This window comes from Brassica napus, chromosome A5 (genome assembly GCF_020379485.1).
Source record: "Brassica napus cultivar Da-Ae chromosome A5, Da-Ae, whole genome shotgun sequence".
In the NCBI taxonomy this organism is placed as follows: Eukaryota; Viridiplantae; Streptophyta; class Magnoliopsida; order Brassicales; family Brassicaceae; genus Brassica; species Brassica napus.
Genome location: NC_063438.1, coordinates 25,903,396 through 25,915,909, shown reverse-complemented (window position 1 = coordinate 25,915,909; position 12,514 = coordinate 25,903,396). Strand labels below are relative to the sequence as shown.

Genomic DNA, 12,514 nt, shown 5'->3' with positions numbered 1-12,514 from the left:
CATTTTGTAAGCATTTTATAAATTATTTTAAAATTATGATAAATTTATTCTTTAAACAACGATAAATAATTTAAAAATAATATTAATAAACATTTTTGGATTTTGTAATATTTAAAATAGTTATTATATAATTATATTCGAACACAGTTCATCAAGTAGATGATAAAACTATTATAATTATCTTATATAAATTTTCGTTCATTTTATTTTATATGTTTTAAATATTAAAAGTAATAAATAAAACATTATTAGTCTTTCAATAATTTCGAGAATAGTTTCCATAAATTGTTATTTGTAATATTCGTTAGATTATATGGCAGGTGATGTTAAACGTCAATAAGTTAAACAATTCTTCCATATTTGGAAAACATATATATATATATATAACAATGACAAATTAAATGGTAGAGTATGTAAACACATGTTTTCTACCAGCGTGAGTTAGAACACCGCTGTATTTAAGAATCATAAGGGCCTATACAGGTCTTTATTCTTTGCCTTCACCATCCCACTTCAGCGGTTTCAGTTGAACCTTCCTGTATATCCCTGAGAAATTTCCTCCTGCGTCATTCCAAAAGGTTCTCTGCTATGAGAAAATGACCTCATGAATTAAATAAAAAATGCATAATGCTAGCTTACTTATAAGATAGTATATTCAACAAAAAAATGATATAATATAGTATTACTAAATGATACTATGTAATACTTTCCCGGACAATATTCAACAAAGAGAGAGAAAGTACTAAAGAACCTCTTCAAGAACTGCTTTAACTTGGCGAAGCTTCTCAGCATGTTCAATCAAGGTTTTCTGGATCACTATCACTCTCACGACCTGGTCTACATAAAAAAGAAAGACCATATTGTCGTTACCAGTATTCAACACATGGAAAAGATAGACCAGACATGCTTTTTGGAGACAAGACACAAAGAGTTGAGTTCAGGGTTCTAAAGATGAGGAGCCTTGCGTCTAAACACATTTTTCTTAGCACACAAACAATATTGTCGTAATACCTTAATAGTATGAGAGCAGAGATTTGTGAATAATACTTTAAAGAATGAAAAGATAATGTTTGTATTTTAAGACCTTGGGTGTCTCCTATATATATACAGTCGATTTATTCTCATATTAATGATTTTAATATTTTGCACAATAAATAATAAAATCGTTTAAAGAAAGATATTAAATGTGTATTGTCAAAAAATGATTTGCATATGATACGATTTTAACTTGCGCAAGTAATCCATATTAGAAAGGTAAGTTATTAAAAACAAACAATCTAATTAGAAACATTAAAATATTTTTTAAGCAATATAATAAATATGATATCAACATGCGCAAGTTTACCGTTTGAATCACAACATGCGCAAGTTTACCGTTTGAATCATAAGGAAAGTTTTTAATATTTGTCTTAATTCTAAATCTTGCCCAAGGGTAAACTAAATAGATAAAATTTAATGATTTCAACTTGCGCAAGTAATCCATATTGTGAATAAGTGATTTGCATATTTAGTGATTTCAACTTGCACAAGTAATCTATATTAGAAAGGTAAGTTATTAAAAACAAATTTTGTCAATAAGTTATTTGCATATTTAATGATTTCAATTTGCGCAAGTAATCCATATTAGAAAGGTAAGTTATTAAAAACTTAGTAGGGGTGGACACTTTACCCGATATCCGAAGTGGCACCCGAACCCGATCCGAAAAACCCGAACTGAAATCCGAACCGAAGTAGCAAAATACCCGAACGGGTATTGAATAAGGAGAGATTGGATACCCGAACCCGAACGGATAATACCCGAATCCGAATGGATATCCGAAGATAACCGAACATATGTATAATTAACCTTATATTTTTAGTTTACATCTCTCATTTTATATAAAATATTTATATTGATACTACACATACTTTAAGTTCATATGATATACATACAATTACGAAAAAAATGGTTTGCTACTTACTTAAAATGCATGTCAAGTTTTTTATTTAAAAAATTAACAAAAAGTTACATCCGAAATTAAAAAAATAACTAAATTAATTTCTTTTAGTTTTAAAATGTTATGTCCAAATCTATTAATTATTCAATCTATTAAAAATAAAAAACTAGTTAACTGAAAGTTATATTTTTAAATATAAGAAACTTGAGAAATGAAATTTTTTTTTTTTTTTAAAATCTAAATATCCGAACCAGATCTGAAATAACCGAATCCGAACTAAAAATACCTGAACCCGTCCCGAAGTACAGAAATACCCGAACGGGTTCTACACCTCTATACCGAAATACCCGAAAATCCAAAATACCCGATCCGAACCCGAACGGGTACCCAAGGCTAAACTAAATCGATAATTATTATCCCCTAGCTATATATGGGCTTAACGAAATCGACAATAGTTTTGGGCTTGTTTACATAAGTGATTGATTAAAATAAATGAAAAAGAAAAATTCAAAAAAAACCAGCCAATAGAATTATAACGTTTTTCCTGAGAAGCTCTATATGAATGCCACCTCAGCAGAAATCACTAAAGTGACTTCTATTTTAATGTACATGGAGATTTTCTGCACATGATCTCCATATATGATTCAATCTATAGTTAATTTATTATGAGTACATTTGTTTATTTACAATTGGTCAACCGTGTATCTACATCAAATTATTATCTGACTCTCGAGACAAGGAAGGGGAAAGGATGCAACATCCGACTTACTCGAAACCAAAATCCATAGAATAATACGAATATTCAACCAAATTATAGAAAACTCTTGAATTCTAAATAAAAATATGAGGTCTAACTAATCCAATACAATGAATATATAATATAGGAATGGATGCGGATGGATCCCTTCTGGTAGTTCACATGTGTCTTTTTCACATGCCCTTAATGCCAAATGAGTGTGGCAACTAGCTAACTTTTCAGCCGAAAATGTTTCTTTAGATAATAAACTCAGATTAGTAGTTCATATAACCAATTATTAAAATATATCAGATGACATACAAATCTTTCCTTTCTAGATACTTTGGAAATTATGGAAAAATCCAAAATGAATCACTTTTTTTTGTAGAAAAGAAGATAATAACAGAAGCAGAAACTTTTTTTTAAAAAAGCAATAGAAGATGTGAAAGTAATTGAGAGTTTCAATGGCTGACACAGAATAATTGCTCAAGGGTACTACTCTACCTCGGCTAACTCTACCAAATCTCTACCCCTGTGTCGATTGGTAAACTATAACTATAACTATGATACGTCAGTTATAATACCTTTAAGTATAAACCATAATGATATAATACTACTAATTTAGAAGATCTTTGTAATTCCGGCCAGTTTCTCTTCGGTGAGCTTGTTTAACCAATTTGGTGAAAGTTACAAGTTAGAATAGCTACCGGAGGTGGTAGTATCAGTTACTAAGTTTGGCTGTTTTGGTGTTTAAAGAAAAAGGGGGTACTAAGAACACGGCGTCTGATACAAGTTCATCTCTTAACACAAACACTTCCCTTGTTCAGTACTTGAGCTAATGATCCATGTCACGAAGGCACTGACACATGCAGTAACTTGGATAGGCAAGTTCCTTTAATGGATCATGAAGTCGACACAAAGGTAGAAGATTAAACACCGGCCATGTTCCTTCCATTTCTCTGAATTCGTCAGTTTTAATCCTAACTTTCTAAGCTTGCTCACAGGTGGACAGAGCAGTGGTGGAGGCAGCTTATTAGGGAGGGGGTCAATTGACCCACATGAGAATATACTTTAAGCTTTACCATTTTTTAAAGATGATCTCGATCAAATAACATTTTTGACCCCTATCACATTTGAATTCAAATGAAGTCCACTAGTATTTATGCAGTTTTCTATTTAAAAAATATTTTGCCCCTATGATTAATTATCCTGCCTCCTCCACTGGGACAGAGCAACCTTGGACCTTAAGAACACCAATGTTAAGACTTATAACATATCGTCCAGCAGGTGATCTTTGAGCTTCAGATGTCTTAGCATGATGTTGTTCCTCTGCAACAGCTTCCGGCTGAGCAACTCTATGCATTTAATTACATGAGGAATAGATACATACATACCTTATTAAATTTACTAAATTTTATGTAATTCTATTTTTTTTTTGTAACAATGTAATTCTATTCATTTATGGGTAAACTAAATACTATAGAAAATTCATCTTTCATGAACGGATAAAATACTGTTTAGCAGATTAAAAATATTATCCTTTTTTTTAAACACTATACTTGCCAGAGATTAATGTCCCAAATGTATCATTTTGGACATAGAACAGTTTTCCTTCATATTCAATAGAAGTATCAATGAGGTTTGTTCCAAGTACTATACTTGCCAGAGATTAATGTCCCAAATGATACAAAATTTATACAGGCCAAAACACTTCCTTTGTATTTATTTATTTTTTGTACAAGAAAGTATCAAAAACAAACTTTTAGAACACACCAGCTGATATACACTCACATTCACACACAAAAGAGACCACCCAAATGACCAATCTATTCTCACGTCTCTAAATAGATGGATCACCATCCAGATGTCCTGACAACTCGACCCAAAATGGGTCTGATTTGGTTACCATAAACCGCTCCAGAGCTCTAGCTTCAGTTTCATGATCCAGAGATACTCTGAACTGGTGGTGGATCCACCTGACTACTGCTTGGAAGTTCAGCTGTCCACCGGCGTCTCCTCCATTTTGAAAACTCGACGATACCCGTTGCACCGCTCATGGTGAGTCCGAAACCAACCACTGTGGCTAAGAGAATAGACACAACCGGCTGCATGTGAACCTGCACAAGTAAAACCAAACATAAATTAGGAAGATACAACAAGAAGCAGAGTATTTTGATTAAAAAAAAAACTTACCAATGAGAAGAAAATGTGAGAGAAAAAAACTACAAGACCGAACTGAATTGTGCCGTAAATCCATACATATTGCTTCTTCACTACAAATTAATGACCAAGATCAATTATACTGATAATAAGTGATTTTTATGTCAAACTATTCACTAACTCTTACCCATTGTAGTTGACGTCATCGAGGCAAGAAGACCAAAAACACAAGAGAAAGGTAAAGATATTGCAATGGCGCCTGATTTCATTTTGGTTAGCTGTAAATGATATTAGGACAAGGAGATGTGGCTAAATCTTGGTACAGAGAGAAGCGTACTAATACAAATTGTTCACTAAATATTAATTACCAGAAGCTGCTCGAGGAAACAGAAGTATGCAAGCATGCTTACAATGACAAGAATTGGAACGTCCTGCCATACACTGAAAAAAAGGACGAGAGTTACCGGTCAAATAACATCCATAAACATCGAATGTGGTATTTGTTTGGATTTTGACTTGCCTGAAGTGAGTAGCCTCGGTAGCTCCAAAATTAAAATGAGAATCCTGCATGCGGAGAAGGGTGACAGGGAGGTTCTGAACCTCTTGCTTGCACACGTCGCATGTTCTGTTTCCTTTAATGGTGAACCATTTGATTGTACACTCTTTGTGTGCAAGAGCTAATTCACCTCTACACATACACTCCATCTTGAAGGCTTCCGAATCTTCTCCCAATTCTACCATGCAGATTCTGCACACGGCTTCTTCCTCAGGAACATCTTCTCCGCCATCAACATTCGTGTCTGAAACATTTCATTATTATAAGGCACCGGGTTGGTTATAGATATAACAAAAAAATCTCAAGCTTTCATGTATGTTAGCTTTAATGTTCTAAAAAAGCGGGTATAGGCGGCAAATCGCTCAGAAACAATTTATAAAAAAAATTGATTTATGAAATGCAGTTCAGCTTAAATAATTCTAAATCGGTTCAAATCGGTTTAAATCAATATAAATTGGTCTAAAACAAGTAACAAAAAAAGTGAATTATGACTATTTAGTTATTTCGTTTTCACCATCAATTTGTCAATATATTAACAATGATATTTTTTTCTCCAATTTTTTTTCTTAGTGTAAGTTCACAAGTTTGTTTAGTTTCTTTTTTAATATATCTATTTTTTAATATTTTATCAAAGTAATTTTCTAATTAAACACATAATTTTTTAAAAAAATATGTAATATAAATATAAAATATATAATAAACAAACATATAATTCATTAACGACTCCACCTAACCTTCGAATAATCTGTCTATGCGTCAGTCCTATATAAAACGCCTTAGTAATAGCATAGCTATTTATTGAACATTGGATCAAAACATCAAATGATGAAAGAAAGTGCAAATGCTCTAACCGTCAAGTTTATTAATATTTCTGGTTGGTGTCATGTTCGGAGTAGGAATCACCCGGAAAACACCTGATTGCCTTAGACTCCCATCTTTGTTGAATGCTGGAACAGAGCGTGATCGGTGAAAAGGCAGAGGAGGCCTTTTCTTCTGTTGAGACAAAACAACAATGAAGTAAAGCAGAAGCTAACCTGATCAGTTAAACTTGTCTTACAAGTAAAATGAATTACTCAAAACATATTCTAATGTCACCAAGACGACGTGCGAGACAAGAAAACGTCTATTTCCAAAGAGATAACAGCACAAACCACAGTATAATTTCACATGGATCGACAATTATTGAAGTTACTCACCATGGAAGCAACCTGATCAACCACATATCTCCCATGCGTGGACCCAGGGTTCGAGTGAGCTATAGGGGTTACAGGCAAGGACTCAGTTTTCTTCAACCTTGGAGCTAAAATATTACTGAGCGTCCATGTGGATCTCTCTCTGGCGTTTCCTGAAGAAGGAGGGGACGCACCAAAGGCCAAATCCGCAGCTTTCTCGATATCCATGTTACTGTTACTGCTGTTCTTGTTTTTGAAGGTCAACTTTGGGATCAGACTCTTCAGGCTATTATTAGGTCTGTTTCTTGAAGAGGACGAACAAGGACTGAGGGAAGCACCACGCTGGAAGATTCTAGGGCTGGGCATTGGAGAGAAGTTGACTCTTTTGCCAATAGGGCTTGATGTTAAGGATGCATTACGTCTCATTAGATCATCTCCCGTATCTTGTGGTGCTCTTGATGAGACAATGCCTCGCCTCCATAGCTGCTCTTCGTCTGCAATCTCAGCAGAATCTCCATCCTTATGTTCTTCTTCAAGAGCTTTGTCTCTATCATCCATCAACGGAGCTGAGAAGGAAACCCAGGAGATAGGGAAAAAAAGAGAGCAGAGAAGAATCTAGTAAAGATTTAAAATCAGAACCTTTTTTTACTCAGGAACCCTTTTTCAGAGAGTTCTCTTTTTTTTCTGAGTTCCTGAAACTGAGAAAATGTGATCATTCATTTCAGATAGTATATATATATCATTTGTCCGTTTCTCAGTTTCAAAAGGTTAATTTGTCCTCTTTCTTTTAATTAATTAATTTAATGCTCTCATCATACTGGTAAGATAATCTATACTACTCTTTTGACTATGGTTAGCATTTCGATGTTTGGATATTGCTGGTATTGAATTATCTTAAGTGTACTTCAATCACATATTACAATCTCAACTATTTTGTTTTTATCGTTTATCTGCAAATATTAGACTAAAGAAGAGGTATATGTTAACTAAACTAAAGAAGGACAGAGGACAGAAGTTACTGTGTAATCTTCTAACAGGTGTGTGGTTATGTTTGGAATTTTTTTCTTGTTCTTGACTTGATGAGCTACTTTGTAATTGGTAGATCAATAACTTACTCCATTTCATAGATATTTGTACGTAGCAAAATAACGTAACATATATGTAAACAAGTATGCAATGTCAATTTGTCATTCACTTTTTATTTTACAGCAAACAAGCATATTTCATTAATAAATATAAAAGATTACAACGTCAACATTCAGAACTTAGTTTACAAAAAAAAAACATTTAGAACTTCCGAAAATAAATTATTACATAACTAGATATATGTCATTCAATCCTTAGCTATCATTTCATGTAGCAATCCATCAAAATGAAAACATTCTTAAAATAAAATCTTTTTTACTAAGAATGTTTTTTAAATAGTATATTTATATGTATTAACTTCTGGTTATGGTCTTATCATGGGACACCATTTCTAATTTTTCTGGTCTTAAAGTATCTTTTCCCGGACATGTTCGTTCCATATATGATCCAATCTATTATTACTTTATTATGAGTACCTTTGTTTATTTACATTTAGTCAACTGCGTATCTACATCAAATCATCAGTGGTCTCTCTAGAGACAAGGGGGTGAAAGGATACAATACAAACTCTGACTTGCTTGACAGCACAATCTATAGAATAATACGAACATCCAGCTAAACAATTATAATTTATAAATATATGAGTTTTATCTAAGTGAACACATCTATGGATATCTAATAATCTGTTGTCTAAAGAAAAAAAACTCAAATTAGTCAACTTTCAGATGTCAGCCAGCCAGAAGATTTGAGACACGTTGCGATATTTATGGCAGTAGAAGTACAACCTTCTGGTATTTGTGTCACATGCTGAGGAAATGGAACTTTGGTTTCACTTTCTTAATTGGTTATAAAACCTTTTTCTATTAATCTTTGTTTCAAGTGTTTCTTTTGTATCAATTAGTTACAAACATAGATAAAAAAAAAAGAACAACAAACAGTTAAAATAAATAAATCAAAATGAGTCTCATAATACATGCTCAATTAGTTGGACTCCAACAATAGGTACATAACAACTATAAGCAAGTAACGTAGTGTTGGTTACAAGAATATGTCACGATGGTCAATCATAAACTTTGTAATGTGTTTTCAATATCTTGCATCGATTTAGATATAGATTGTTGAATTTGTACTTTATGATAAGTTCCCGGAAATTGCAGAGCTGATGAGTTTTAAAAACGTTGATCAAAGTATAAAGAACATGATATAAACGAGGTGAGTTTGTTAAAAATGCGGCTATTAACACACTTCCCTTATTCAGTACTTGAGCTGATGATCCATGTCACCACACTGATACATGCAGTAACTTGAATAGGCAAGTTCCTCTGATGAATCACCGAACATGCCCTTTCCTTTTGTCTGAATTCGTCAGCTGTAATCTGAACTTTCTTAAACACGCTCACAGGTGGACATAGCGACCTTGGATCTTAAGAACACCAATGTTAAGACTTAGAGATACCTCTGCCACTGTAGCTTCCAGCTGAGCAACTAGCTAAATAAGAAACTGCAACAAACGTTCTTGTACTAATGATATATTCAAGGATTGTGATTCTGAACGTCGAAATTTCTGTATTATATAATTAGCAATCACACGTATTATTGTCAACACATATATAAAACATATGCATATATAAATATATATGATTGATGGTCGAAGGAAGTTATAACACAATCGTTCCATACTCAGCCGTGTGTTCTGACTACTCTTGTTCACCTGTTGCTCCTTGTTCAGCATTGTTCCCGCTTCCACTATTACCGTGAACCTTTATCTCCAAAAGCCTCTCTACAGGTTGTCTGCAAATCGGACACCTATTTGTCTGGAACCTCAACACCTTAGCACATCCGCTGCACATACACTGTTACACCACAAACACATTTACACTTTCCACATCAGTACAGTCCCATCTACACAACTGAGCAATAAAAAAAACATTGATCTTACCATGTGCCGACAGGGAAGAACAGTAGTGTCACGTGGCTCAGACAAACAAATAACACACTCTTTCCCCGGATCATTAGCATCATCAGCCGAATCATCATCACCATCAACGCTATTCCCAATCCCATAAATCTCCTGCAGCTCATACCTCGTCTCGTTAACCCATAGTATCTGCTTCACCACTCTTATCTTAATCTCTCCTTTATCCTTCTCATACACCGCTTGTGTGATCTGCGCATTCTTCGACCCCACACTCTCTTCTTCACCACCATCACCACCCGGAGCCGCTGCTGCTTCTGCCTTAACCGCTAACGGATAAACATCAGCCTCAGCCGTCTTGAACAGCTCAGCTTCTTCAAAGAGAGAGAAGTCTATCCCGGAACCAGAAGGCTGTTTGAACTTCTGACCAAGTCCTACCTCGAAATCCATCGTGATTGGTGGTAGAACGTCTTCCTTAGTCGCTGTGAGAACGCATTCTTCTGATTCTTTAGCAAAGAAGATGACTGTGATCCTGTTTTTACCAAAAGGTTGAGTCTTTCTATAAGCTTTTCACTAACATTCAGACAAGAATTTTTATTACAAAGGTTACAAGGCAGAGCTTAACAATTTTTCACGAAATTAAAGAAGTGGAAATTAAAAGTTGAGTCTTTCTACCTGCCGGAGACAGTTGCATCAAACGTGAAGGAGACGAGAAACCGACCCGGACAATCCGGGTCGGGTTCAAGCTTCAAAGACTCCTTTTTTAAATTAACGTCGTTGCGAATCGTGACGGCTTTCTGATGCTCGACGCAAGGCTGAGGCTGAGGGACCATGGCTCCAGCGTAAGGGTATCTCCCGCCGGCGGTCCAAGGGTGAGGGTGGTGGTAAGGATGCGGAGGAGGAGGAGGAGGGGGATAGTGGTGGTGGTGGTGATCGTACGGCGACGGAAGCATGGTTCCCGGCGGAGGAGGGTAGTAGCCGGGGTACTGGTGGTAATGCTGATTAGGGTTTGGGTACGGCGTAGCCGCGGCGAAGACGATGCGATTTGGTGGAGGTTCTGTCGCCGGTGGTGGTGGTGGTGGAGCGGCGGTTGGAAGGGTGTTGCTTCGACGTCTCCGGCGTCTATCGCCGCCGCTGCTGCTGATGTTTCCCATGAAAGATTGAATTTTTCGGGAGACCCAGATGATCAAATCTCGGGGAGTTTTGGTTTTGGTGAGTGGATCGGAGATCAGGGGATTATTGGAGTGAGATGAAAGGAAATTGAAAAAAGCAAAAGGAGAGAGCTTTTTGGTGAATTGAGAGAGAGAGAGAGAGAGAGATAAGAGAGAATAATAATTTGGAGGGGAGAAAGTGGGTAATGGTGATGATGATGGGGTCGGTTTGGCCAAGAAACTCTCCACTCATCAAAACATTCATACACCTTTCTATGGTGTTTTATGTTTCCAAGAGATAGATTTTTTTTCTTTTGAGAGATGGTTTCTTTTTGTTTTTTTTATTAAATTTGTTTCTAATTATAAACGTTTATTATAGGTTATACTGTTATCATTTTTATCATTATGTTGTTGCGTGACAAAATATAAATATATAGATTCTTTGGTCGCATTACCATTACGTATGAATTATGATTAATCTGTTCATAGAAGAATTTTGGAGGAGTTTTTTGTTCTTCAAATGTAAAATTTGGATCTCATAACTTTTTCGTCTATTGTTTTGTTATAATCTTTAACATACTACCCTTATTGCATATTTATATCCAGCTACTCTTACGAGTGAATAAGTTATCATTGTCTTGATGCATGATTGAGTGCTCTGTGCTTTCTCCATCATCTCTAGTAGACATTGTCAACTGTCACCTTCTATGTTCATGTTGCCTAAGTTTTATAGCAATTAATTAGTTTTGTTGTCAACAAAGTATTACTACAGATTAGTTTATTAGAAAGTTATAATAACTAGATTTTTTAACCGCGCTACGCGCGGATAAGATATTATATGTATTCTTTAATTATAAAAGATAATGTATAATATTGTATTACATTATTTAAATAATATAAAATAAGACTACATAACATAAATATATTTTTAAAATTTTCTTTGTGGAAATCATTATGTTGTTTGATTGTTGTACTTGATTCACATATTTGCATAAATATTTGTGATAGATGAATAATTATATTTTTATTATCAGTAAATAATATATATTTATTATATAATATAAGAAAAATGAAATTATTTACTTTTTAAACAAACTTGTCTCCTGTTGGGGACTCGGTTATCATATTCAAAGGAGACATTTTTACAGTTATCAATCTTCTTAACAGTCAAAAAACAAATTTGAATATCAAAACAATATCTCATACGATCTCTTTGTGGAATAATTGCTCTGAAAAAATTGAATTTAGGCATAAAAAAGGACTGAAAATAGATGTGCAGATGTGTTATATAAGCCAACTTTACAAATTATTATTCATAATTCATATATCATTTATGTACATCCTATTTTTTGTCTATCATATCTTAAACATTTTGAAATAATTGATGCTAATTAATAATAAACTTTTGGCTGGCAAAAAAAAAAAATCAAATTTGTCTAATTATCGCTTAAATATTTTATTAATATTGTCTAAGAAGCTTTCAAGTGATATCATAGTTTAATTTTTATTATTACTCTTTTGTTAATTTTTAGAGTTTTTGTATTTAAGATTTTTTTCAATATTAAGCTTATATTTCTTTCACAGAATTGATATATATATCATAAAAATTACCATCAAATCAATTTTACTTATTTATTATTTTGTTTTTAATGAAAATACACTTTTTAAATAATTTAATTTAAAATAAAATTATATATTAATTTGTTGTATTCTAACAATTTGATTGAATTAATTAATTTTCTTTGGTGGATAACTTAAAAAGTTTTAATATGAATCAGAGAAGCAAGCTTATGTTGTTATA

At 33.8% G+C, this 12,514-nt stretch overlaps 3 protein-coding genes across 3 annotated transcripts; all 3 read right to left on the bottom strand.

Moving 5' to 3' along the window:
* Window positions 1–2,558: 2,558 nt before the first annotated feature.
* LOC111216095 lies at window positions 2,559–6,426 on the bottom strand (the record flags this gene model as incomplete). Its single annotated transcript, XM_048779162.1, has 4 exons — window positions 2,559–5,111; window positions 5,202–5,633; window positions 6,241–6,382; window positions 6,424–6,426. Coding segments are annotated over 4 exons (672 nt in total), but the record flags the coding sequence as incomplete, so codon positions are not given.
* On the bottom strand, window positions 6,252–8,986 carry LOC125609104. The gene has a single exon (XM_048780025.1). The coding sequence runs from the start codon at window positions 7,117–7,119 to the stop codon at window positions 6,553–6,555; it is 567 nt and encodes a 188-aa protein (XP_048635982.1). The 5' UTR covers window positions 7,120–8,986; the 3' UTR covers window positions 6,252–6,552.
* Window positions 8,987–9,192: 206 nt separating this feature from the next.
* Window positions 9,193–11,157, bottom strand: LOC125609103 (probable E3 ubiquitin-protein ligase LOG2). Its single transcript, XM_048780024.1, has 3 exons — window positions 10,238–11,157; window positions 9,587–10,094; window positions 9,193–9,500 (listed from the first exon to the last, which is right to left on the bottom strand). Exons 1-3 carry the CDS (start codon window positions 10,714–10,716, stop codon window positions 9,345–9,347), a joined length of 1,143 nt encoding a protein of 380 aa, XP_048635981.1. The 5' UTR covers window positions 10,717–11,157; the 3' UTR covers window positions 9,193–9,344.
* Window positions 11,158–12,514: the final 1,357 nt, after the last annotated feature.